The 26,402-nt window shown below is 44.9% G+C and overlaps 1 protein-coding gene across 3 annotated transcripts; it reads right to left on the bottom strand.

Annotated features, from left to right (window-relative positions):
- Positions 1-6,444: 6,444 nt before the first annotated feature.
- LOC141961425 (dual specificity protein phosphatase 13B-like) lies at positions 6,445-25,031 on the bottom strand. Of its 3 annotated transcripts, none has more exons than XM_074908315.1 (6): positions 24,900-25,031; positions 24,125-24,153; positions 10,063-10,270; positions 8,720-8,940; positions 7,284-7,555; positions 6,445-6,633 (listed from the first exon to the last, which is right to left on the bottom strand). In XM_074908315.1, exons 3-5 carry the CDS (start codon positions 10,224-10,226, stop codon positions 7,329-7,331), a joined length of 612 nt encoding a protein of 203 aa, XP_074764416.1. In that variant the 5' UTR covers positions 10,227-10,270; positions 24,125-24,153; positions 24,900-25,031; the 3' UTR covers positions 6,445-6,633; positions 7,284-7,328. The 3 variants fall into 3 exon arrangements, with proteins under 3 accessions (XP_074764416.1, XP_074764414.1, XP_074764415.1); XM_074908313.1 differs by having other exon boundaries at positions 7,449-7,555; XM_074908314.1 differs by having other exon boundaries at positions 6,445-7,555.
- Positions 25,032-26,402: the final 1,371 nt, after the last annotated feature.

Below are 26,402 nucleotides of genomic sequence, written 5' to 3'. Positions count from 1 at the left end.
TTGGGGTATAACGTAATATACTATTTGAGAACTGAAAACAATAAATCAAGTTAGTACAGAGGTCAGACTGAGACTGAACAGAGCTGAGACTTGCTTGCTGACGTGTGTATAGTCTAAGAGATGCAACGGAAGGAGATGAAATCCCAAGTCAGCTAAGCAAATTGCTTTCTTCTCATTGTAAAATCTTGCTACCAAGTCTGCTGAATGGAGAAAAATAGGAACTCATCATATTCTGTAGCACAGCTGATTTGAGGTCTAGAATTTCCCAGCAGTTATATTAGCTTGTGGGATTTTGGGTAATTCTAATCATTTGTCCTTTAGGTTAACTCTTACCATATTTATAAAACAAACTAGCAGTTAAAAATGTGTCCCCAAATGTCATAGATCACCTGGTACAAAAAAGAACAGAACATATGTTCTTCTAGAGCATAGAAACCAGTTAACCACTAGCAAAAAATAATTTGGATCCCACTATAAGGCAAGTGGTTGCACTCTTCAGTCTTGCCTGGGACACAACAGGAAAGCTTTGTGAGGGGCAGGCAGTGCCCAAGTGCTGGGAACCAGTAACATCCTGTGTACTGAGGTGCTGCTGCACACTCCCAAATAACTGATGCATTCTCTTTGATACAGAAAAGGTTAGGTTGAGTCCCGCTCATGTTTTTCAAGTGTTACCTGACTCTGAGCACAACAGGGTATGGGCTATGGCTAATATCCATGGCCAACACATAGTCTGGCCACCATAAACGTTATCTGACAAAGAATGATACTGAAGGCTAACTCCCTCATTCATGCTGTATCTCCATGTACCTTTTGTTTCTTACCTTACATTTAGAAGAGAAATACCTAGTAATTGTTTCTTACCTTACCTTAGGGCACGGACAGTCTGTGGTAGAAGATCCTGCTGTGCATGTACACTGCAGATGCTAAAGCTACGTAACTCTCAGTACTGCTGTTTAATTCCCCTTGCTTTCCCTTGCACTTTTCCCCCAAACCTCTCTATGTTTGACCTAAATTGGGAAGAGTGTTTTTTAAAGCTCATACAGCAGAGTAGCTTGGCACCTGGTTTTTACCTGTGGAACTGTATTTCTAGTAGTGGTCTGCAGGGAAGGCTGACAGAGGCCCCAGTTGTGGCAGCCTCCCTTTAGTCATGAATATCAGAACGGGGCTTTGCTCTAATCCTGTGGAAGCTGCTGTTAGGCCAAGCACAGGCTTTGCCGTGGGGAGGTGCGAGTTGTATGAACTCTTGGGGTTGAGCTGAAACGTCTGGAGACCAGTGCCAGGAACTGATCTCAGACTTTGTCACTGGTAATGCAAACCAGTAATCCAGAGAGTCACCATAAAACAGTGAACAAAATCTCTGTGAGACACTGGCAGTAAATAAAAGAGCTAGCAAAAACCAGGGCAGTAAATAACTGGTGGTGACCAGAGTGGAACTTGGCCTGTTTGAATGATGCACCAACACCTGCAAACTGGCTGTGTGTATGGGGCAAGGTGGATTAATATTGTGTTTTATTTCTAATTAGACCTAAAGCAAGTTTGAATTTCTTTTAAGCCTGGTGGAGAAATAGTTGAAACACAGATGGAGACACAATAATCAGTTCCATCGGAGGTTCAGCACAGCTTGGTGCAGGAACTTAATGAAGATTTGTTGGTCAACAACAATCTCCCAACCCGCTTAATGTGCTCTCCATTTAATTTGCTCTGCTATTGTAGTAAATTTGAAGCCCCCAGGTCAGACACAGCTTTCATGGCTCTTGTAGTCTCTGCAGTGTCAGCAGGAAGCACGAAGCAAAGACTTAGAGCCTGAACTCCAGCAATGTGTATTTCTCCTAATGAAACCCAAAGCCAGGTGAAATTTTTGGGAGAGAGGAAACAGGATATGAAGTCCCTTTGGGGGGATGGGGGTGTGTTCATAATACTCAGAAACTTGGCCCACATTTCTGGTCTCCTCCCTTTCTACTCCACAAAGGGCTTGTAGCATTTGTAGACAAACTTGGATCCATCATATGTTGTGAGAGAACCTGCTGGGAAATTTGGTGATTCCTCCACTTCAGGGCAGAGGAAACATGTGTTTCTGCTTTGTGTTTTTAGGAAAGCAGGAAGATGAAACTGGAAATAAAACACAGCAGATGGGAATCTCACAGAGACAGACACTGGAAAATGTTTAGACAAGCTTTGTCCTTGAGCTCAGGATTTAGCAACTAAACTTAGAGAGACTTTAGAAAGACAATGAAACGCATTTTGGCTTCAAATACAGTTCCTCTAGAATCCAATGAGAGTTGTGCATATGAAGTTGAAGGCAGAATATAGCCAGCAGTATGGGGAATAGATGTAATGTGAGAAACTCTCATGCTATATTATTATAGTCTGAATTGTTTCCATCATTTTGGGTTAAGTAATTCCCCACTATCCATCTCTAAAGTGCAAACAGTACAGCCTTGATGTGCCCCAGGGAAAGGAAGCAAGCCAGCCTTTGAATCTTTACCCAACCTTACTGCTCATACTTTGCTTTCAGTGAATAACTGTTCAAATCCTTTAATATTTCATTCCCATAAAAATATATTTACCAAGGGTTTTTTGTGGCAGCAGTGAGGCTGTGTTTATTATTTTAGGAACACCACACAAACTGGCTTTAGAGAAAAGGCAGGAGCAGAGTGCTGCAAATTTATCAGAGAACAGCATGTTTTCCACCTGTTAAGGCAGCAACCACAATAACAGATGCACGTAATAATTACCTGTACCTCAAAGGCAGCACCAAGTCCTGCAACTTCTGCTCCCCACCTAGCAGACAGCTTGATAATGGAATTACAAAAGAGGAGCACTAAGAGAGTAGAGTAGGTAGTGCTTTGTGAAGAACGAAAGAGCAGCTCTTATTAAAGAGACACTGGAAGGTGAAAGATGAGAAGGAAAGATCTGAGGCACCATGATGCTAAAAGTAGAGCAAAGCAAAAGAACTTCAGGAGCCTGCCTTATTTTTAGAGTGGCGGTCAGGTTTTCGCTAATACCTTTTCCAAGGCTGCTCTCATTTGTACTCTTAGCATCAGAGATAATTTCTACTGATAAACAGGTGCCCCATACACCTACTGCAGCCCACGCCTTCCCAGAGATGGGTGGCCCTGCAATGGCAAGAGGGGCACATACCCCCCGTAGGGTTAGGGCCTCATCTCAGTAAGTGACACCGTGACTGACCATGACCATGTGTCAGGACCCTGTTCCTCTTCCTCTCTCTACTGCCTGGCCCTGGGAGCGTGCTGGAGCTACACTACCCTTTTGTTTGCAAGCACCCCAGAGCATCTGGTATAAGGAGAAGGGCTGGGGACAGTATGGGGAGGAGGAATGCAGAGCAGGTGAAACACCTTCAAGTCTTTCCTGCTAAAGTGCTGAGGCTTGTGAGGCTCTTTTTCTTCCCTTCCTCCAACTACCAAGTAGAAAGAAGTGACATTTGGCTGGGTAAGGGCTCCCAGATCTCAGACCATATGAACCCTGGAGTGGTTTGTACCATAGTAGTTCCTTACTTGCAGAAAGAAACAGATCCTTCCTAGCAAGGATTTGCAGAGGAAGGGAATGATCTCAGCCCTGATTTAATCTTGACAGAAGCAGATGATGAGAAGTCTGTGTGCTGAGTTGGAGCTTTCCTTTGAATTCCTACAGTGTTGAAGGCAGTGCTATAAATAGACACAGTATCCTTTTTACCCTGGTACAGTTCTGTCTCCAGCTCCCCATATAGACAGCAAGTCTGATGGTAGGTATTTAGCAGGAATTAATTTAACCCAGTCTTCTCTTTCTGTACTCTTTTACTCCAAGCATCCCGATGACTTCCACATCCATACAAACATATTTCCTCAATAAAAATCTTCTGAGCAAGACTGCTGATATTAAAAATCCCATTTCTGTCTGAAAATTCTATCTAAGTTATAAATAATCCCTAGAAGCCTCAAACTAACTATAGAGTTAGTATTAAAAAAAGAAAGAGAAACAAGAAAACCATAAAAAAAAATCCCCCCCACCCCCCTCTCAAAATTCTTAATCTTTCGATTTTTTTGTTTTTGAACTGCACAGCATTTCATTCATAGTCTGTTTCACATTTTCTCCAGTGTAACTGGCTGGCCAGTTTCTCCCTTCCCAGGAACAACTCTTGTGAACATCAGCTGGGAAGAAGGAACCCCAGATACAGTGTTTCGTGGCTATTATCTTAAAGACTGATCCGTAAGAACTTTAAATACAAGCCAGATTGGTATTTTAAAAAACAAGCCCATTGAATTTAAGCATCTTTTTCAGTGAGAGATCCTCAGCCTGGGAATCCAGCCGGAAAGCAAACTGGAATTTCACAAATATTAGACTTTCTGAGTACGACTGCAGCGACGATAATCTGGCCTAGCCCTGCAATTGTCTCAGTGCTTGCGGAGCTGGCTGTGGTTAAATTCATGCTGCTCAGTGCATGTATTGAGTTCACTGGGGGTTGGCTGGTTTGTAAACAAGCTTAAAAGTACTTGCCTGGTAGTCGAAGCTCCCGCGCTGCGGTGTCTTGGATTACCTTTGTTTGAGTAATAGCACTTAGTTTCCTCTTAATGTGCCAGTTTCTAGCCCCTCTGTGTTTATTCAAAGTCTATTTTTAATTGTGTTAATTCTAAACCATAATCCTCTACCCTCTTTGGACCTGCAAGCATCGGGCAGAGCAAGGCAAGGGGCGGGCGGCAGCCGGGGGGGCTGAGCTGTGCCCGAGGCCGGTGGTCAGGTGGTGTGAGCAGATGTGACCGGCGGGGGCTGCGCCGGTGGCCATTCCTGGCTTGGCACCTGAGCGCGCAGGGCGGCGGCCCGCGGGGGGCTCACCCAGACCCCGAGCTTTGCCGTGGGCGCTTCCTAGCCACGCGGCTGCGGTTTACCCCGGGTGTGAGCGGCTGGGGGCGACCGGGCTCACCCCGGCCCACCCGCGTTGGTGGGCAGTTGCGGTTCATGCCCGCAGCAGGCGTCGGGGGGGTGGCTGGGCCTTGCCCCAGCCCTGCGCACGGTGCGGGGGTCGAGTTCTACCCTGGGGGCGACGTCTGTGCCCCAGCCTCCCGGGCGGCAGAGGGCGGGCGCGCTCCCAAGCACAGCGCCCACCCCCGGGCACCGGCTGCTCCGCTTCCCGCGGGCTTTGACCCGAATTCGGAACAAAAGGGCCGGTACGGAGTGGGGGCCCGGGGGCGGCCGGGCAGCGGCCCCGCCCCGCCCCGCGCGGCCCCGCCCCGCCGCCCGCGCCGACGGGCCGACGGCGCCATCTGGCGGCGCCACCTGGCGCGGCGGGAGGCGGCGGGGCCGGGCCCGGGTGCGGGGGCCCGGCGGGGGGAGCCGCGCGTCCTACATTGCACTGTGTGTGTCGTTTAGCAGCGTTTGCAGCCACGTACCGCCCGAGTAAGGTGCGGGTTTTCCAGTTGCACCAACCTGTAAGTTTTTATCTCGTGAAACGAGTTTAATTTGCAGGTGCTCGCACCCCCAGCGAACGCATCTTCAGCTGTGCCCTTGGCTCCGCGGCCGAAAATGGCTGGCGAGCCTCGGTCCCGCTGCTGCTAAAGGCAGCGAGAGTTTTCCTATCGGTGGGAAGCATAACGGAACTGTGCTTGGGGCTGGGGCCTTCCCTAATAGCCAGATCCACTGGTTTTTTTCCCCTACTCGTTCTGTACCTTGAAATCAGTTTGTTAGAGTCAACTGGTGACAGAGACATGCATGTTAAATTTCGATTTTGGTCAGAAGCGTACTTTTAAGCTGACCGTTGCTACTTGCTGTGGTTTTGTTGACCTTACAGAGCAACCCCAGAGCTCGTGGGCAAATTTCCTTATGCAGGGAACGAAAGCAAAGAAGCACTCCAGCACTACTCTCCTGCTGCTCAGGGATGTCCAATCCATGGATTAGTCCACTGCAAAACCCCTCTGAGATGCCCTCTGTGTGGGGGTCACATCCTCAATTGCAAATGCTCAGCTTTGTGTGCTCTTGATCCTGTGGCCTGGCCACATAGCAGATGTAGATATCACCAAAGAGCATTATAAAAGGTGCTGAGTTGTCTGCCCTGAAGGCAGAAATCTGCTTTGTGGATAGTACTGGGAATGGCATGGAATGTTTTCCCTTGTTGCTGTGCTGTTCTTGCGTAGCCATCTCACATGGTGGGGAGTATTCATGCCTCTGCATTCCTGAGTTTGGTACTAGGAATGCAAACAACTGCCATCCTCGAGCTGGCTTCCCCGAGTGCTGCCAATGTTTGTCTGCTGGGAGCCAAGAGCCAGATGTGCTTCACATAGTTTCCAGGCAGCACTGATCCATCAGATGACAGTAGCTATTGAGTGCTCTTATGGTGGCCCAGAGACACAAAGATGAAAGCTTGATGCCTGTCAGCACCTCCTTTGCCATTCCTGTGTCCCATCAGTTTTCACTTGGGTCCCCTCACAAAAGCAAATGCCACAGAACACGATGTTGCAATGTTAATGACCTTTATTTTTGAGAAAGAAAATCCCATGTTTTATAACGTTAAACTGTCAGACAAGTTTGAGATACATAGAACTTTGTTGTCAAATGTTTTCCTGCTCCTGCTGCCCATGCAGCTGTTTGGAGCCTCAGCTGGGACCCCACCTTCCTCTTCAGAAGCATTTTCCACAGCATCTCCTGGATAAATTTTATTAGGGAAGAAGAACAATATTTGAATGCCCTCTCAAACAAAGGTATTTTCATGGAAGAAAAAAAACCCCTAAATCTAATGAACAGTCAAAGGGAAAACACTGTAGAGAGACCTGGAATAATTTCTTAAAGAGTGGCTTGTGTTGTTTCCCAGCTGTTCTGCCTTTAAACAGGCTCTTACCCCCAACTCAGGGGCTCCACCAATTGTAAAAGCAAGAACTAACCAGTGCCAGATTCAAGTCTCAAAATAGAAACCATTTTAGATACAGGGAGCAAGGGGATGGGGGGCTGGTTTGTAAGAAAACTTCTAACCATTATTGTAGCATAAATAATATGGCATCTTTCACCTCAAATAGCCTAACACTTCATAAAATGATACGAGCTTCACTAGTTGCTGAAACACAGCTATTTCTGAAGTGGAACCTGATATCTTTTTTTTTTTTTTTTAAACCAGCAAAGAGCAATGTTTTAAGGTGGAGAGTGAATGATACAATATATAACCAATCGTAAATATAATCTAGGAGGGCTTTGCAAAATGGAAAGATCAAGTAAAATCTACTTTTAGTAATAACATGCATTCTAGTGTATCATAAAATTGTGTCCCTAGTTTACAAATGCAATTAATTTAAGAGAGATACAAGAAACTCAAATAACATTTTTTCCTCTCTTTCAGTGATACTCTTTTACAGCTCTTTGGTAGCAGATGCTCTGGTTCCTCTCCGCTCTTCGTTTAGTTTAATGTCCAAGTCCCGGAGCTGGCTGAGGAACCCTGAATTTGGGCAGATGTCTCTGTGAGCACTCACTGTTTTCAGAGCATCCACGAGTGTCATGTTTTCATGGATCATTAAAAAGGCAAGCACTAAAGATGCTGAGCGGCTCACCCCCATGGCACAATGAACAAACACCTTACCTGCAGAAAAAAAGAGGCACAGCAAGGTGAGCGGAATTTAGCATTTCTGAAGTGAGAAAAACACAGGGAAGACTAAAACTACTAGAAACAAGTTCAGAAAACAATGATGACAATTAGCTGATACTCATGTTTTCAGGGAGGGCTATTATAAGATAATGCCATAAATCTCCAGCAAGGCAGTATTTCATACTGACCTCCTGCATCTAATTTAGGCTTCAGATTAAAATAGTTGAAATTTTCTGTGGAAGGAGAAGCTTTCTGTGACTAAACTTGTTAGTATAGTTTTCTGTGGAAAAAAAACCCAACAGTTTTGGCAGAAAATTTTGGCCCAGCCCTCACTGTGATCACTGACAAGTCTCATAAACTCTGTAGGATAGTCTGCCTGTAAAAATGGACTCATAATTTACTGTATCTCAGCAGCCCACTGTGAGCTATAACTAGGGATTTAATAAAGCACTCCAGTGAAAGCAGCAGATCTTGCAGCCAGTCAGAGTCGGAGCAAACTCTGGAACAAATGGAAATTATAACTAGGCCATAATCCAAACTCTGCTGACAAAAATTCAGCAGGCTGTGGGTCAGGCTCGTAGTTTTCGACTTAGTTCATTAACTTCTGCTGCTTCTCTAGCTTAATAGACAGTCTGAATAAAGCTCCAGTTCTGTGAAGCACTTAAGCATGTGAAGCATTTAAGCCAGAGCTGAAGTGCCACTGCTCCCAGCTGAGTGCATTGGGATCGGGAGCAGGGCTGTGGTACACCGGGCAGGATCACCGGGCTGGAGCCCATGCTGGGGTGCAGCGGGTGCGAGGTGCATGTGAAGGCACACAGATCCTGCCAATTCCCGCAGGGAGGACCCATGAGGGAGCACCCGTAGTGCCAGAGCCTCTGCCCTCCCCTCTCACTCTGCTCCTGGAGTTGGCCCTTCCTCCCACCACACGGGGCTTGGGGCTGCCAGCCTTCCCTGGCTCCCAGGGACCTGGCCACGGCCACCTTCCCTGCAGCACATGGCATAGACCCCCTTCTCCCATCCTTGATGCGGCGGTTCTGCATGTGTCGTCTCGAACTGTATGCTGAATCTGAGCTTTTCTGGCTGCCTGTTACTGCAAGGAGAAGTCATTTGGCTTGTGCTGAAACTTCCTCCCAAAACTTCTCTTTGCCTCCCTCTTACCTCCTGAAGTGTTTAAGGCTTTGCCTATGAAATTGGCAGCATCGTAAAAGAAGATACTTAAATCAAATGACGGATCATCAAATGCTTCTACTCCGTAGTACTCTATTTGCAGATCTTCGTAATATTTGGCTCCTGTGTTGATGCTATATGGCCCATCTGCTGCATTAAGGATATGAGTAATGTTGAGGCTTTGAAGAGTAGTTTTGCTCCTAGCAGCCCACCTGTTGAAAGACATGAAGGGCTCATTGGCAACACTCCTAACGTTCTGCTAAAATAGCATGGTTTTAAAGTTAGTGCCTGCTCCTGCTAGGGAGGGATGCAGGAACTGCAGCTTGCTTACAGAGTAGCACATTTCTAGAAGCCCACAGTGCTCTGCACATGAAAAATGTGATATGGTGGTGTGGGGAGCAGCAAGAACACAGGCTTGCTGGTGGGATACTGTTAGTTAAGCAAATGCCTCCCAGCAGTTAATCCCTGGGAACATGGTTTACTATATAAAGTGGTCAAGATTTTCCTATAAATAGTTGTTTACCAAGTTCTAGAGCTAATCTCTCATTCATAGTATGCATGGGTTGCAAGGGCGAGAACCCCCACAGATGCAGCAGCACCTCGTTCCTGGATTGGACATGAAGCAGCTGCATCATGCACACCAGCCAGGTTCTCCCTGCTTCCCACCATAAACTCGGACTGAAGTTATTCCACCAAACTGTGATCTTTGATGTATTCATGAGGAGGAGGGGTTAGGAAAAATGAACTGATGATCTATGTAATCTGCAGTAGTCGAAATAGAAGGAAATGGCAGTAAATAGAAGTGGTCACAAGAATAAGGTATTTGCATGAAAATTCCTGTTTGATATTTTCAGTTTTACCATCTTTGAAAGAAAGTTTGGATGTGGACTGGCAAAGTCCCTATTGTATTGTTCATTTGAGTCCTCCCCAATTTGGCTGTTGATTCTGCTACTCCTATCTGAGTGTGAGGGCTAGGGTGCTCCTGTTTGCTGACTTAGAGCACAGTTTCCAGGCCAGATAATGCATCTCAGAGTTGACACCGATTTGGAGTGGGTTCTTTAAGGACTTTTGTCTAGAATGCAAATAATTCTTCCCCTGCCAAATCCTCTATGGTTCACAGATTATAGAAAACCCAACTCAGACACGCTATGAGCAAGTCACCATTTTGTATGTCATGTTTTCCGTGACATACAAACTCCTTATGTTATCAGTTTTGGAAGCCTGTATCGCAAAACATTCCTGCAGACCCAAAAGCTGCTCCCCAGTGTACTGCACCCCTTCTTCCTCCTCCCAGGGACCAGTAACAGCGTAATGATAGGACCATATGTTCTTACGCATCTCCCAGGTAAATATTTGGCCAGACTTGGTCCACATGATTATCAGACCCTCCTCTGAACCAAAAGAGCCGCTGGAGGTCTGATAGTGCTGGTGTTTCATAGGAAGCTCTGCTCCCTGCACTGCTAGTCGGAGATGGAGAGTCTCTGGTGTGAGGCATCATGCTCCTCTCTTGCACGCACTCAGGCTGTATCAGAGACAGCTTTTCTGAAATGAATTAAGAGGAAACTTTCATACAGAAATAATATTTCCTAGAAAGTAGTCCTGTTCATTACCCTCCATTATTATAACTAGTGTGTGCAGCAGGGCCTGCAGTTGTTGCTAAAAGCATCCAGAGAGCAGGACTGATTCTGTGGTAGGACTCTACAGGCATGTAATTCATCCCCTGAGAAAGCAGCAGCATACCACGATATGATGTAATTTCTTGTCAAGTAACACTGTTGAAAAAGAACATCCTGTGCCACCCAAACCAGCACTAGCTGAACCTCGCAGGTGCAGGTATTATTTCTGTTACTATAGCACTGTTGAGTGCATGCAAGAAAGCTCCAGTACTTTATGTTGGAGGGTTACCAAAGTGTTTGTGCACACTTGATTCTGGTTAGTTAAAACTGAAAGTATTTGAAAGAATGAATCATTGGACTGACTTACACTTACAAAGCTTCTAGGGCCAAGGTGGAAATCTTTGGCTGTGTGTGTATGTAAGACACAGTCATATAGTGTATGTGTATACATATATAAAATGTATCTGCATAGTTTTCTTTCATTTATAGAGATGTATTTAAACACATAAATACACCTACATGCATGTATACATATGAATGGATTTTCACATGCATATATACATATCTATATATATGTCTGTATGTATATAGATAGAAATGGAGAGAATTTGAACTAGTTTTTTCTGTCTCTCTGTTGAATACCCCTGAACACTCAGCTATACTGTACACTTGAGTCTGTCTCTCTCAGTCTCTCCTCTGGGAGCTGTTCTACTTTGTATAAACAATGTGGTAGCTACTTGCCTCCAGAGAGAGGCTGTTTCTCTCATCTGAGAGGTAGAGTACTTACCTGGGATGTGAGAAGAAAGAGCATGTGAATTTGGGGAAATTATAGAGCTGAAAGTTCTGGCCTGGTTGCCCTGTTAAGAATCCCATCTAGGACTGTTTTGCTCCCTCATGGATCATGCATTGGAATATGGGCATCCCTTTTGCAAAGTTGTTTGCTGGTTTAGACCCAGGAAGCTTGGGCCAGACAGTCCAGCCTGAAGCAGAGCTCAGCTGAGAGCAAGAGTTCAAAGATATCCAAGCAGTCCCTTCTCTGAGACCTTAGAATCATTTCTCCTGCCAGGTTCTCATTATCCTGAATTGTTGTTCTCACTGCCAGAGAACACTGATGACCTTCATTTGGTTGTTTGCTGTTAAATCCATAAAGAATGTGAGAGGCACACTAGAACTCTTCCCAAAGTAGAGTGGCTTGGTGTTTATTCTGATGTGGCACCAGCTTTCACTCTAATGCCTGAATGCCTAAATCTAGAGTTTGGGTTTATTTTCTCAGCAATTCTAGAAAACATGTGCAGATGGGACCTTCGGAAGTCATCTCATCTGTCCCCTGCCCTACAACAGCAGCAACCAGATAGATGTTAGATGTTGCTCTTAAAGCAACAACAACAACTTTGTCCAAACATCCAAGTACATTATTTGTAACAGTGTAGGCTGATTTGGAGAATAATCAGAAAGCAAGGGATAATATCTTGTTGCTTATGAGAAAAGAAGTGAAATGATGCAAGACATATTGTTGAACACATCACACATATTTCTGTGACCTCAGCCTAAAATTTGCTTCACCTGCTCCCTTCTCCCTCTTCCTCCTCCCCACAAATGTTAAGAGCAGTTGTAGCTTTTTGTATGTTCCAATAAAAATGAAGTCTCCTTAGGGTAACTACTTAATAAGCAAAATATGAAAAGCACAATAAAAATGATGGGAGAAATGGAAAAGAAGCTGACTGATTTTACTTTTAATGATGAAGGACAAGAACTGCAGGGAAGTAGAGGAATATAGGGATAAAAGCCAACAAATTTTTCAGGGCAGATAATGTAACACATAGAGCTTTGGTAAAAGAGTATGTTGTGTAATCCCAGCACAGATTAGCATGAAGAATAGCACAGAAAAAAGGATATTGAGCATTGCCCTACAGGTTTTACTGCCTTGCAAAAGTCATGCACTGTGCTCAAGAGCTACTGCCAGCACTGTCATGATGACCTGTCTGTACTTTCACCAACACAGAACATTAAGCTGAAGCAGTAAAATGAAATCAAGAAAAAGATAATACAGCTTCTACATCAGGAGATCCATAAGACCACAGGCTCATTGTCAAGGAGTGTGGATGATTCTCAGTTGCTGCAGATGGTTTAATGGCTGAAGTTACGGAGGTAAGCAGATGGATACTAAACTTTCAGTTCTCCTAGTCCCCACTGCTTTAAACTTCTGTTGTAGCCTGTCAGCTAGTTACACTAATGGTGATGATTAGTAGAGAGAATTACATTGCAAGGCCTCTTGTTCAAGACCCAACTTTGCGGAGGTTCTCCAAGAATTGAGCTTGTTTGGTGCTGGTGAAATTTAGCAGGCAACTCCAGCCTTTGCAGTCAGGGAGGTATTTTGCAACAGAGGTTCCTTTCATACAGCAATGCTCTTTCCAAAAAGTGTGTCAGCATCATTTGCTTCACATGACTAACACCAGATGAGTGAGCTCCTCGTGTGAACACAAAGCATAGCTCCTCCCAAGCATATCGCTCTGCCCTGCGCTGCACTGGCCTTGAAATTGAATTGCTCTGCGGGGGCTTTGGGGTAAGCTTGGAAATAGCTATACCAGATGATTGGACTAATGAGGAAAGTAATATGAATTTTTTAATTGAAGACCAGGGACTTTGCTGAGGGTTCCTCCCCCCCCGCTACTACTTTAAGATACGGCAAAGCTAGCAAAGTGTTGCCACTGATTTCATTTCTCTAAGCTTCTCCCTCTGGGTGGCTCCCAGAAGCTGCTCTTGTTGGAAACAGCCAGTGAGAGCAGGAGGGCAGGAGCCCCTGTAACTGGAAAAAAAAATAATTCTGTCTTACAAAGTCCCTAATGTTTTCTGCAGAGATCTAGACCATGCAGTTGGATAGGATTACTTTTCTTTTAAACTGTAGCCTGAAAGTACCTAAAGACCATCTCATTAGATTCTTTCTTTCTCTTACACCCCACCCCCCCCCTTTTTTTTTTTTTCTTTTCTAGTTAAAAACAACAGCAACCAAAAATAGCCTTCTACCTATAGGAGACATTTGAGACTACATAGATGTTTTAAGGGCAATCCAGATGTGTTAACCTCCTTGCTTCCCCAGGAGAATATAAGGTAGCACAAGCTTTAAAACTGTTTTGATTATGCATCAGTTCCCACACACCCAGAGCACTGGGGCACACCCCAGTTGGCTGGTGCCTGGTTGGCTCAGTATCTGAGCTGTGGAGGCTTGGATTTCCCTGGGGGACACAAGAGCCACCCCGGAGACACAGGCTGCAGGGCCGACACTGCGGAGCTTCAGGGAGCACCCAGGGAGGGCTGGGTGTGACTCCACACCCTGCTTACATGCAGCTGGGTGCAGCTCCCGAGGGACGTGGTCATTACAGGACCTCCTTTACAACAACTTCACTGAGAGCTTTGTATCTCCCTGATATTATCTGGTCACTTGAGTACTACAGTCTGCAAGGCTTTTCTTTTTCTTTTTCTACACTGGGAACAATTGCCGTTTTCTACTGAAGATTTTTTTGGCAAGGAGAAGAAAAAAACGCACAACCCCCACTGATTTGAATTGGCTAAAGCATTTAACGGATTTGTGTTGCATTTGCAGATTTCAGTCAAAGAAAACTTAGCAAAGTTCTGGAAAAAACACAAGCACTCCATTATTGTAGATTTGAAATAGTTCATTTTGTTATTTTAAAAAAATTAGCATTGTCTTGTTTTAATATTTTAACAGATTTTATGCAATGCTAAAGTAAAAGTGGCTTGTTCCTGGTTGAGAAAAACATGTTTTGTCTAACTAAAAATGAACACTAACTGAGCAGCCATTTACTCACCTAGCCCTCATTTTCACATCTACAACAGGGAGAAAGCCTCTTGCCATTTTGTCACGTTGTTACCTTGACTCCTAAAGACTGAACTGGGCTGTAGAGAGATTAAATAGCTGTTGAAGCTCCCAGGAGGATTCTATGGCAAGGCATTAGTTGGACCCCAAGTCATCTTTCCTCTATCCCTTTTGCTAGCACCTTCCTAGCTGGCACAGCTCTGCTTGTGATTATGAGAGTAACCCATATAGGGACAGGTGTCTCTCAATAACAAGGTCTTACATGAGATTATTGATAGCCTTGGGCACAACAGGGCACTAATTTTGGCTGTGGTTACTAAAATAATGCAAACACTAGATAACAATAACATGATACAGAAAGCTTGTGCAGCCAAATATCCTAATTCCTGAATCAAAGTCTGACAAACTAAATGGTTCAAAATACCAAAGCATGAGATCAGAATATAATTTATGTGGGAAAAAAAAATAAAATAAAAGTTTCTCAATGCATGTGAAATTGCTCTCTATTCTGTTTTTGCTTCTTTTTTCTCTCAGCAAGCATCTCTGCACTCATCTTTTACACTCCTTGCTCTTTTCTCTCAGGTAGTGCTTAACACTACAGCTCTTTGTCCCCCTGATGGAAAAATCCAGATGGAAAGAAGTGTGGTTCACAGGGAAATGATCATGTAAGTGGAATTAATCTTTCAGATACTGTAATGTGAATTCTGATCTTCCTTTTTGTTAAGAAGACCCAATCTGTGTCTCTACATTTTGGCCAGAATCCGACGCTAAGAGAACCCAGGAGTCTCTTGAGGTAGAGCTGAAAGCCTCGTGTGCAGAAACAGGCACATTTAAAAGCAATAGCAAAGTTAAAACAGCCAGATGGGAACCTAGCAGGCAACCGAGAGGGGAACTCTCTGTTTTCCTTGCAAACCTACAGGGGCTTGTTTGCAGGAATTAGAATCTCTCACCAGCAGTTCACTGCAGCTCTAATACCAAGTGGTATTGAAAATGAGAAGCAGGTTATGGCTGATGGTTTAAATGAGGCACCTATGGGAATTTAGAAATGAGATCCTGGACTTGTCTCGGTGTAGACTGTGCACATGGCAGAGCAATATTGCTTTCTTGGCTGACTGCATCATATATTATGGCCTTTTATTTTGCCCACATTCAAACAGCGGGGAACAGTAGAAGTTCATTGCTCCTGCTCGCTGTTTAAAGCCTGATCTGCCTCACCAGAGGCAGTGCCCCTGAATAATGGAAGCCAGAATCGGTCCCTTGGCCTCAGTGTGGGTACATGTTCAATGCAGCACTGTATTAATGCCATTGCCATTATTCCAGAGTGAAGAGAAAAGCAGAATGTACAAGTAAAGCTCTGTTTGGTTCGGTTTTTAAGAGAATTTACTACCTGGGAAAGATGCCAGATTGAGGGCTCTGGAAAATACAGCCCTCTCTTTAACCACAGTGTGGGGAAGGAGCGGGAGCAGCCCTGCAAGCCTCCTCCACAGCTAAACCCTCAGCTCAGCTCGCAGATGCCCTTCGCCCTATGCTGGCAGGCGTGTTTTACTGGGTGGGAGAAAATTTGAGTCTTCACACCTCTTCACTGCTTGGTCTCCCTCCTGACACCTCTGTTCACGTCTGGCCTTGTACGTTTATGATGGGGCCCTCTGACTCCTCCAAACTGAGGTGGAAGGTACCAACTTCTGCTTTGTGAGGAGCCTGCACTGGGCTGGAGAGCAAAAAGCTCAGTGAGCCCTCCCATGCCCGTGCAGGGCTGCCTGTGGGGCTGGAGGGTCTGCTGCAGAGCAGAGACAGCCTGCTGCGGCCCCACAGGAGCTGCATGCACCTGGGGATGGCAGGGACACACAAGGCTGTTTCAGGAGTGGGAGCAGTGGGATGGCAGGGCAGGTGAGGGCGACCAGCTTCAGCCAGGGATTCAGATAGCCGGGAGAGCCCACAGTGCTAAGGCAGGTCAAGGGGGTGCATGGCCAGGCACGGACAGAGCTGTGAGGTGACGCTGGTGGAGCTGAAGCCCAAGTGTCTCAGCTCAGATAGGCTCCTGAGTGAGGTAGGGAGCCCCAGTGAGGCCTCCCACTGCTTGCTCTCACACAGCTCCTTCCCACAGCCCATCCCAGCTCACACAGCCACCCTTGTCCTTGGACGAGGCAAGCCTCCAGGAGGAGCACAGCTTGCTCAGCCAGGCTCATGGCCCTGCTACAGGATTCAGGTTCATGGAAGGAGCCTCACCTGTGCCCTGCTGGTTTTTGGGGAGAGGATGTTATTGTTAGCTCATGCAAGTGCTCCTGGAGAGCATTTCCTTTCTTTTGCAGCGCAACATATTTTATCAATGTGCGTATTTTCCCAAGGCCCTATTTTTCCAAGGGGGGAGAACCTCTGTGTTGTCTCCAGCCCCCAGCCCCCCCGCCTCCTCCAGCCCTCCCATTTAAGAGCCACGAAGCCCAGGAAGAGGCACCTGCCCATACAGGGTTAATGCTGCAGGAAAGGATGCTTGAAAAATGGAGGTGGTGGGTGGAAAAATGGGGAGTCCTGCTTGCAGTGTCAGGCCATGGCTGTGGCAGGATCACAGCTTTTACATCTGCAGCTTTCAGATTCAAAGGAGATTAAAAAATAAAAATAAAAATAAAGAAGTATTACCTTAGCAGCTGGCATCTCTGAGCTATTCAGTGCACCATACCCAGCAAGACAGCGCTGCCCTCCAGAGGCTCCTACCATAATTTCCGACTCATCTGTGGAGATCTGTCAAACCTACAGTGATGCTTTCCCCTTTAATTCTCTTCTGGGGCATTCCTGTCCAGGGTACCACAGCTAGGAATTAAACCCCCCTGAAACTACTGGGTTTCTTGACACATCTCAACTACACTGATGCTTCTCCCTGAATTAAAATAGCTGTAGTTTTAAGTCCTGCTGCTAGCAGCCATAACTGTGCTATGTGCTATAATCAGGAGAGCACACAATCACCATGCAGCTAACCGCTCCTAATAGCAGAAACTTCACTCTAATCTTATATAACGCCAGTAATGGAGCAGAGAGGCTGTGGCTTGTGAGGAGCTTAGACAGCATGTTTCCTTGGGCAGCCTGTGCCCTGAGGGCAGAGTAGCTCCAGTGAGAGCAAGAAAAACAAAGTGACCTTGATATTGATAACAGTTCAGTGAGTGCTGTCACAGCTAACGCTGTGCTGAGATTTCATCAGTGTCACAGGCTGTCAATAGGTGTAAATTATGGGCAGTTCTCGTACGAATGATGTCAAAGAGACCAGACTCTGAGGCGGGGAGTGGGATGCCTTGTAAACTTCAGGGAAGACAAACAAGGATGTTAATATATTGCTATTAAAAGGGACTCCAACGCACTTGCCCTTCTGCAGGCAGTATGGATTTGTGTGACAATTAAGGAACGGGGGGGTGTCTTCTCCTTGATTTACTCCTCAAATTATTTTTGTCTGACTGCTGCTGTCAATACAAAATTGACAATGCTGTCAAGCTTGCAAGATTTCAGAAGATCTGAAGGCACGAATAAAGGGATTTTGATATTCCTCAGTTGTTTGGCAGGGATATCTTTGAGCTGTCTGTCTTTCCCTGCTCTTTTAACGTAAGCAGTGAAGTGCTCTCCTTGCCTTGCCTTGCTTGAAAGGGTACATACAAAAAGACACCTTTTTCTAAGGTTGATAAAGCTGTACAAACTCGTTGGAGTGCAATCAAGAGCAAAAAGATTCAAAACTCTACAGTGGAAGATCTATTCTGGCACTTAAGCTTTTCCAGGCACTTCATAGAGCTTAAGGGACGCTGTCAGCTTTGTTGGGGCAGGGTGGAATGTTTTTTCTTTAGATTTTTTTTAATTGCTGGCTTTAAAATGATTATTTGGTTTTTGATTAAGTCATCTTTTAAGTAGGGTCATGTCACAAAGGAATTGACCACTGATGAGGTACATGAAAACTACCAAGAGGAGATATTAAGACCTAGAACTGGGGTTTACTTTCTCTTGCAAACATTTGAGTATGTGTCTGATGAATATTTGCTCTTAATTCTGTATCTTGAATTTGAAGAAATAAAACTGGGGGTGGTTTTCCTGTTGCTCCTCCCAGGTATTGGGGCCAGGTAAATGAGAGTGAACCAGGGAGCTGCCTAGTCAGGGAGTGTGGGTAAAGCAGTGTGTGCAGCCACCTCTCTGGGCTGTGATGGATGAGGGGCCAAGGGCAGGAGGGACATGGTTGCTCCTCTATGGAATGTCCAGTCCCAGGGTCACTGGGAGAGCTTGCCCTGCCATTTGCTGGCTGGTGAGAAGGAGTTTCCCTGCCAGGCCTTGCAGTGCTGTCTCTGCAAGCAGCCAGCAGTGCAGTGCTGCCCCACTCCCCAGATACCACGCTGATGCCACCTGTCTTGCAGTTGGTCAGGCAGGGCAGTAGCAAAGATTATTATGTGTCAGCAAGTTTTTGAAGGGTCTTGCCATTATCTTGTCAGGTTTTATGTTGTTGTTTTTCTGATGCTGTTCCCTGCTGAGGCTTGGTGTGGACTATAGATCGATGCCAAAGCTGGCAGGGTGATGGAGGGAAGAAGAGCCTCCAGCAAAGCATCAGCTTCATGGCTCCCAGGAGGCAGAGTCAAGCAGGGAGTGCAGCCTTGCAGGAGGTTGTGTCTGCTGCAGGCGGTTTATAATAGACAGTTTGGGAACAGACTGCAAATGTAACAGTCCATTTTCCCAAAGCAAACCTCAGTGCCTCAAGCACAGCCCTCGGAAGGCTGTCCTTTGCTTGAGAAAGTTGCTGTGAGCAGGAATACATTAAGGACTGCAAGCTTCTCAGGTACAATGGTAATGGGAGCCACCCGTGAGCTATAAATAGCATTAACATCCTTTCTCTCCAATGCCTGGCATCCCAAGCAGTCATTTTTGCTGGTGCTATTGAAAATGAACAAAGCTTTGAACAGCTTTTATTTATGTTCTCTTTGCAGGCTGGAATTTTGTGAGTAGTTTTTCTTATTGGCTCTGAATTTTGAGTTTATTTTAAGGGGAAATATCGGCATTTTCTCCTTTTAAATTTTTTCTTTTTTTAATGATTATATATAATTTTCATATTTTTAGCACAACTATGTGGAAAATGCTATTGTGACAGGAGAGTGGGGATCACAAGTAGTCATTTACAAAAAACCTCTGTGTGATTGCAGGAAAACAGACAAAAGCCTCAGGAACCAAAATTTAGTCTTACAGAAATCTTATATAGGTTTTTAACAAAATACAGAAAATGTTTTGGTTTAGACTTAAGCAAATAATGCAAGGTGTTTTGGCATGATTTGTGGTGTTTACATTGAGAGATCAGACAGAAATAGTTGTTGCAGTAGAAGGAAAAGCTTTACATGCCTATCAGACAAGATCTTCCTGTGGTGTCATAGATGTCTTTTGTCAAGGAGCAAAACTGAGATCAAAACTGGCAAAAATGACTCTTTTCAAAATATTTAGGGTATACTTGATGAAGTCCTATTATAAAATGGTGAAGTCTCACATGTTATGCAACTCTCTTTTTCTGTTACAGACATTCAAGAAACGCAAGATCTACAAATCAGACATTTTGCTCCGGGATAACCACTGAAGATCAACAAGACCAGCTACTAAACCAGCTACTAACCAGCTACTAGATCAACTGGTAGAGCTGGAAGAATTAGGCAAGCTTTCAACTATGCAAAAAGGGCTATATTTTTTCCAAATATGCCGATATAATTATACACTGTCTTTACTGACAACCTTTGCCTTAGGCCAGCACAGCAACACTGCTGTTACTGAAACGCTGTGATTTTTCATGTTGCCAGAAGATGGCAGAAGAAAGCAATCTTGAATGATTAAAAAATGCACAGTATACTCATGAATGGCATTTAAAGGGAGCTGTTACGATACACAAGAAACTGCACTTGTTGGATGGAAGAAAAATTTGAAATGTACTGGATGAATTAAATTGGTATTGACCTGAGTGTATACATCAAATGATCTACACTGTATCCTATATCAGAAAAGCCTGTAGCAGTGTTCATTTTTCCTGTGCACAGTGCAGTTGGCCTGGGTTTTCTTCCACTGGCAAAATCTGTTCTACAAACCAGTCCAGGACATCCACCAATCACTCAAAGTAAAAACTAGGGTGATTCTTTTAGTCTTTTGTTCTCTCTCTCTCCGAATATGTTTTTCTTCCCTTTCCCACTTGCTCCAGTCATGGCAGGAAAAGAGCCAAGATAGTGCAAACATCTCCTCCTCCAGCTTTCAGGAAGAGAGGGGAATGCAAAGGGAGAGGCTGGGTGGGAGAACATGCCTGAGCACTGAAAACCTGTTGCATTGAGTTGCTGGACTGGGTGAGCAGTGGTGGTTGCCTCTGAGAGTGTCTCTCCTGCCTGTTCTTGAGGGGAAAACTGACCCTTCAGTCACATGTGTCTCACAGAGAGCAGACCTTATAGCGACTGTGCAGTACTTAAAGGGGGCCTACAGGAAAGATGGGGAGGGTCTCTTTGTCAAGGAGTGTAGGGATAGGATGTGTAACAGTTTTAAACTGAAAGAGGGTAGATTCAGATTAGATAGAAGGAAGAAATTCTTTACTGTGAGAGTGGTGAGACACTGGAACAGGTTGCCGAGAGAGGTTGTGGCTGTCCCCTCCCTGGCAGTGTTCAAGGCCAGGTTAGATGAGGCTTTGAGCAACCAGGTCTAATGGAAGGTGTCCCTGCCTGTGGCAGGAGCACTGGAGATAGATGGTCTTTAAGGTCCCTTCTAACCCAATCCACTCTATGGATTCTATGATTTCCACTGCCAGGACAGAGCCTCTCTGAGGAGCAGGCGGGACTCTGACTTGAATGGAGGAGTCCATGCTGTTCGCATTCTCTCCCCAGCTGCTTTTACTTTGAATATTTTTTGTATAGGAAATAAACCCTCTACAAGAATGGAAATTGGTTTGGAAACTGCAGTCAGACTGCTGGAGGCTTTGAGTTACCCACTCTGGAATGATGCTTCCCTTGCATCCTTCTAAAAGACAGAAGAAAGATGAAGAAAACTTGCAAAGCTTATTGGGCGTCAGTGGAAATTCCCAGGCACTTACTAACCCATAGGAGTTATTTCCAGACAGCAGCACCACACAGACCCTGGGGCTCCCAGCAGTGGGGTCCCAGCGGTGGGGTCCTGACCCCGGTCATGCTGTCCCCTCCCGCCAGGTGATCCCGCCACATGGAGCCGGGAAGCACAGAGTAAAGCCTGCTGCTGCCTGACCTTCAACTCAGGTCAGAATGAGGCTTCGAGGAAAGCTACCAGCAGATTTGCAGTTCATCTGAGGAGGGGACAAAGCCTCATGGCCCTGGCAGCCATGCTGGAGACCCCTCAGCAGCAGGCCCACCCACCAGCAACAGCTGGCTCAGCTGTCCTTCACCCTTCCTCCTCTCTTCTCCCTCACAGCCTGAGCTAGCCTCCCTGCAGCAGATGGAGGCAGGGTGCTTGTTGGGGCGAGGTGTCAGTTAGGGAGCTTTGTACTAGGACCAGCCCTTCTGTCCAGTCTGCAGCCATTAAAAGCATTATGAAGTTTAGGAAGTAGCCAATGTATTGAAGGCCAAAATCTGGAAGATAGGCAGGGGAAGAATCACTCTATAGTTGTCCTGTTTCTTACGCTGTTTTCCCCTAGACTCTGCTCTGGGCTGATGGAGAATCATTGACCTTCACGTCTAACCAGCCTTGCCACCTTTTCTACCTGTTTTATGAATGAGATGTCCACAATATCCATTACTAAATAGCAAATTATATAACATGGGCACCAAACACCCAGCATCTGCCTGCCATGCTCGGAATACATTTGTCACTATGAACCAAGGTTCTTTTTACAGTGGCAGCAAGGAGGAGGATGACAAGGGAGCAAAAGTGAAGAAGCAAAAGAAAAATGTTTAAAGACACTTTCAACTGTTGTTATGATGAGGAAAATCAACTGATGATATGGACGCCCATCACCTGGGCAGGAACACCCTTGCCCCATGAGATGATGCTAACACAGACCGCGGTGCCCTCACCACCTTCCCCCTCACGATGCTGATCCTACTTGGCTTTTTAAGGTATTGCTTCTTATATTGCTTCTTTTGGTAAAATGACTTTTTTTTCCCATCTTGGTTCTGCAGTTAGCAGCAGAATCAGCTTCATCTTGTGAGGAAAGTGAGTGATGGAAGCTCTGCAGCTGCTGGCAACACCACAAGAGCACTGCCAGCATATAGGAGCTTTCTTTTGCCCTTTGGTTGCCCACATCTGGGTTACAGGGTCTCACCTGCTACCCAGAAGTAGATTAAACCTTCCTGAAATTTAATAGGTTTAACAGAGCACAAAATTACTTTGAATCTGCCTCATCCAGGACATCCTACAACCTGGGTACTTTTGCTAAGCTTCCAGCAACTGATCATCTAGGTCAAAGCAGCTCCAGGGTATGCTTAATCCTGCTCTGGACATGAGATGAGCAAGCACATACCCTTTACACGTTGAGGTTTTAGTTGGTATGTGTGTAGGGGGAAACAATACTCTATAGACATCTGTTCCCCTTCCATGCTTGAGAGGAAAATCCTCCCCTTTCAGCACTGAAGCATTAACTTCAAATGTCAATTTGTTATCATTTTTAGTGAAGACAGTAGTGAAAACTGTTCAGCACAGGTTTATCCTGAAAACAAAGGAAAACTCAGGGCTGTCTAAGAATTTGAAAGTTCTGGGTAGATGAAATCTTCTATTTCTATTCTACTGGGTGAGGTGTATATACCTGACTTTTCTATATGTGTTCTATTGAGCAAGATGTATATACCTGAGAGGGAACAAGCATCCGCACAGGTCAGCTCAGAAGGCAGTAAGCTCCTGAACAGGACACAGTCATGGTTGCAGTGTTGGATAAGGTCTTGAGAGGGCTACACTGAACTCTGCTCTTCTCCTGCCGCTTACTTTTGACCATTGCCAAAAGTAAGGGCTGAGACTGTGTAGGTCAGTCCTAATGCAAAAGATAAACTAGTCTGAAATGCAGGAGTTCAGGGCTAGGTCAACTCAGTTGGGCCCTTTTCTCTGTTGCTGGGACTGTCAGACACAGAAAAGTGGCTACTGACTCGCTGACCATTGGAATAGAAAAATGTGCCGTAGAGCTGAAGTGCTTTCTTATCCTGACTTACTAAATGCCTGTTCCACTTTCTCTATCGTGGTGACAGCAGACTCTGCTAGCCATGCCTGTCCCTTTTTCTGCCTTCCTAGAGTTATAAACAATTGTGATTACCAAATAACTCCGTCTCATTCCTCTGTTAGCTTAAGTATCCTGTTGATGAACCACAAACTGGGTGGCACCAGGCAAGACCTTGGTGGTTAAAAATTCAAACTCCATCTGCTAGCAGAGGTGCTGCATGGTGGCGAGGCTCTCTTCACACACACACAGCCTGCCTTCTGGCCAGTTACATTTCCTCCATGCAGGATGCTGCAGCATCTTGACTTTACAGCTCCTCTATGTGGCTACGAGTGCTTTCACAGCAGCATCTATTAGCACCAACAAGCCGCCCTTGCAGGATACGAAAGCGTGCCACCTTTTGACGCAGGATTGCAGCCTGCTACCCCCAGAGGAAATAAAGACAAAATCCTGGTCAAAGAGGGCCAAAGACTTAAGGTTATGACTTTCAAAATGTTTCTCTTCAGTCTGTATTTGATGTCTGGATAATAAGGTAACCAGTGTCTTACTGAAACCTGAGGCAGGTTAAACAACACAGAGGAAAACAGTGGTTTGCCTGAGCTGCAGGACAGAGGATGTGCAGGGCCCCACCATTCCCCACTCGCAATCTCTGTGGCTGAAGATTTCATGCAGTGTCTCTTCCTAAACCCTTCAGATTTGAACTTATGTATGGTGGATACGGCTGCGCTTCTTTTTTATTTCTAAGAAGAATGCCTTTCCCTTTGTACTGTTTGAATTTTGTCATGCTGCTTTGGTTCACTCACCGTTTTCCTGAGTTTGGTAAAGAAGGTGTCTGTGAAAACAAGAATGGAAAAAAGTATAATTATCAAATACTTTATATATATATATATATATATATGGGAGAGAGATTTTTCAAAGGGAGAAAGGGGAGTCTATCAGGTTATGCACCCAAGTATTATTTATGCCCTTGAAAATCTTTTGCTTACAGTGCATAATTGGTCTGTACAAACCCATTGTCAGAAGAGGTAATTAACCATTTTTATAGGAGGATCAGTAACAAACCCACTCCAGGCTATTGTGTTAGAAATTTTTAAAAAATTAGGAATTATGGAAAGAATATGTTTCAGGGCATCAGCCAGCCTCTCCTGAAACTGTGCAAATTCACTTGGTGAAAACAACAGCAGACACTATGAAATGAGTTGTATATGAAGAACTAAGATCTCAAATGTGATATTATGCAGAAGGTAAAGAGTCTGTACTAGATAAGTAACAGCTCAATGTGTTATCAAGGGTGCACTTTGATTTTGATGAATGTTAAAAGAACCTTTAGCCTTGAAAATAAAGAGGGTAATTTCTCTCTAGGCAATGCTGCTCATGAAAGTCATAAAATAAGAGCACTGGAGCCCTAATTTTATAGTGCTTTTTAAATGATTTTCAAATGGTCCAGCTGCTTTGTGCCACAATAACACAAGGCAGAGATATTTACGCTGGCGATAACAAGCATGCATCAGCCTGCCTGAGCTGCTCTCCACAGGCAGCCTGCATTAGGCGAAACACACATGGAAAGCTGATACTTGCCAATGCAGATTGATCACAATTACACCGTGGCTAGAGCAATCCCAGGAAGCTGCTTTTTTCACCAGACAACTTGATTGTTTTTCTTGTCTGTGTCTTGCCTGCAGAGGACGGGATGTACGCGGCCAGCGATGCTGGTTCTATTTCGACACTTGAGGGCCTGCCAGCAATGTGTGCCTCTTAGGCCACGCTGTCCTTGGCAGACTTCTCTTTTTGGAAATAGGAAGACGAATTCGGCCCTGGGTTACACCACTGGTTTTTGGTGGGAGTTTCCTCAAGGATTAATTTGGTCCCAGTGTTTATGTTCTGATGTTGCACTGAGTTATCTTGTACAGAAATGAATGCATCTGGCAAATGAACTCTGGGCAAATGCTACGTTAATCTGCTGAGATGTTGGAATTGCCACCAGGTACTTTCCCCAGGTATTTTACCTCTGCTTGTCTAGGACTTCAGTCTAAAACTACAATTTCTTTTCCAGGACCTGCTCTAAGATGAGAACTACACCAGGGTGGTCTAGCTTAGCTTGCCAGTTTGGGCAGTCATTTCAGAAGTCTGATTAGCATTTTATCTTTGCAGGCACCTTTCCTTTGCGAGGCACAGAGGACAGTGTACTGGGAGAAACCTGTCTTCTAAGCAAGCAGAGTTGGGTTGAAAGACTGGTTCCTTTATTAATTATTCCTGTAAAATTAAAGAACTTGGCTCTTTCTGTGTTCACTAGTGCTACAGACACAGCAATGTTGTGTAAAAAAGAAATTTTGTAGAAATGGGGAATTCTGAGTGTGAAAAGGTGGCTAATTTATAGTGAAAATTTATCACATTTGCTATAAATCTCAGGTCCATAAAGATGGGCAGAGGGCATGGCAGGAGGAAGGTACCTCTGGAAAGTCGCCAGCCATTGAACATCTATTGTCACCAGGGTGGGAAAATTCTGTCCCTCATCTGGGTGATTTCTTATACATGTTGGACTGCAACATTTTTTCCCCTTTTCATTTGCTGATCCCAATGCAGCAAAACAGATTAGCATCTTTTTATGTCCAGGGATATCTGTAAGAGCTTTAACTTTAAACAGGGGCCTGTTTTCTCTTGGAGTTGAGTTTTATGAGTTTTAATGAGCAGAATGGACAACAAACTGGGAATGTATCCTAGAGGAGTATCTAGCACATTTGTTGCTTCACATTTAACTGAATGATTGAGGAGTGACTGGAGCATATGAAATTCAGAAACCTTCTATTCCCTAAACAGAGATGAAAGATAGGTTTGATGCCAAAGCTTTAGGTCATGTTCCTTTCATCTTTATCTCATATTCAGATTGTCTGTCTGACGTTTCTCTCTGTCACTTTGATTTTTTTTTTTAAATTTTATAAGAGTTTAGAGTTTACGTAGGTGTATATTGTATCTCAGTTCAATATGTAAATTCTGCAGCCTGATGAAATTTCTTGCTACTGGATAACTCTTTGGATAGCATTGCCTAGAGGAAAGTGATAGAAGATCATAAGTTAAGCCAAC

Source organism: Athene noctua, chromosome 5, assembly GCF_965140245.1.
Source record: "Athene noctua chromosome 5, bAthNoc1.hap1.1, whole genome shotgun sequence".
NCBI lineage: Eukaryota > Metazoa > Chordata > Aves > Strigiformes > Strigidae > Athene > Athene noctua.
The sequence above is the reverse complement of the archived record's forward strand: the minus strand, read 5'-3'. Positions and strand labels throughout refer to the sequence as shown.

Coding starts and splice junctions, on each gene's coding strand:
- LOC141961425 (XM_074908313.1), bottom strand. CDS start 10,226: ATGATGCCTCACACCAGAGACTCTCCATCTCCGACTAGCAGTGCAGGG. Junction 7,556..8,719: donor AGCCTTAAACACTTCAGGAG/GTAAGAGGGAGG, acceptor TTTTTTCTGCAG/GTAAGGTGTTTGTTCATTGT. Junction 6,634..7,448: donor TCGTGGATGCTCTGAAAACA/GTGAGTGCTCAC, acceptor AAATTTATCCAG/GAGATGCTGTGGAAAATGCT.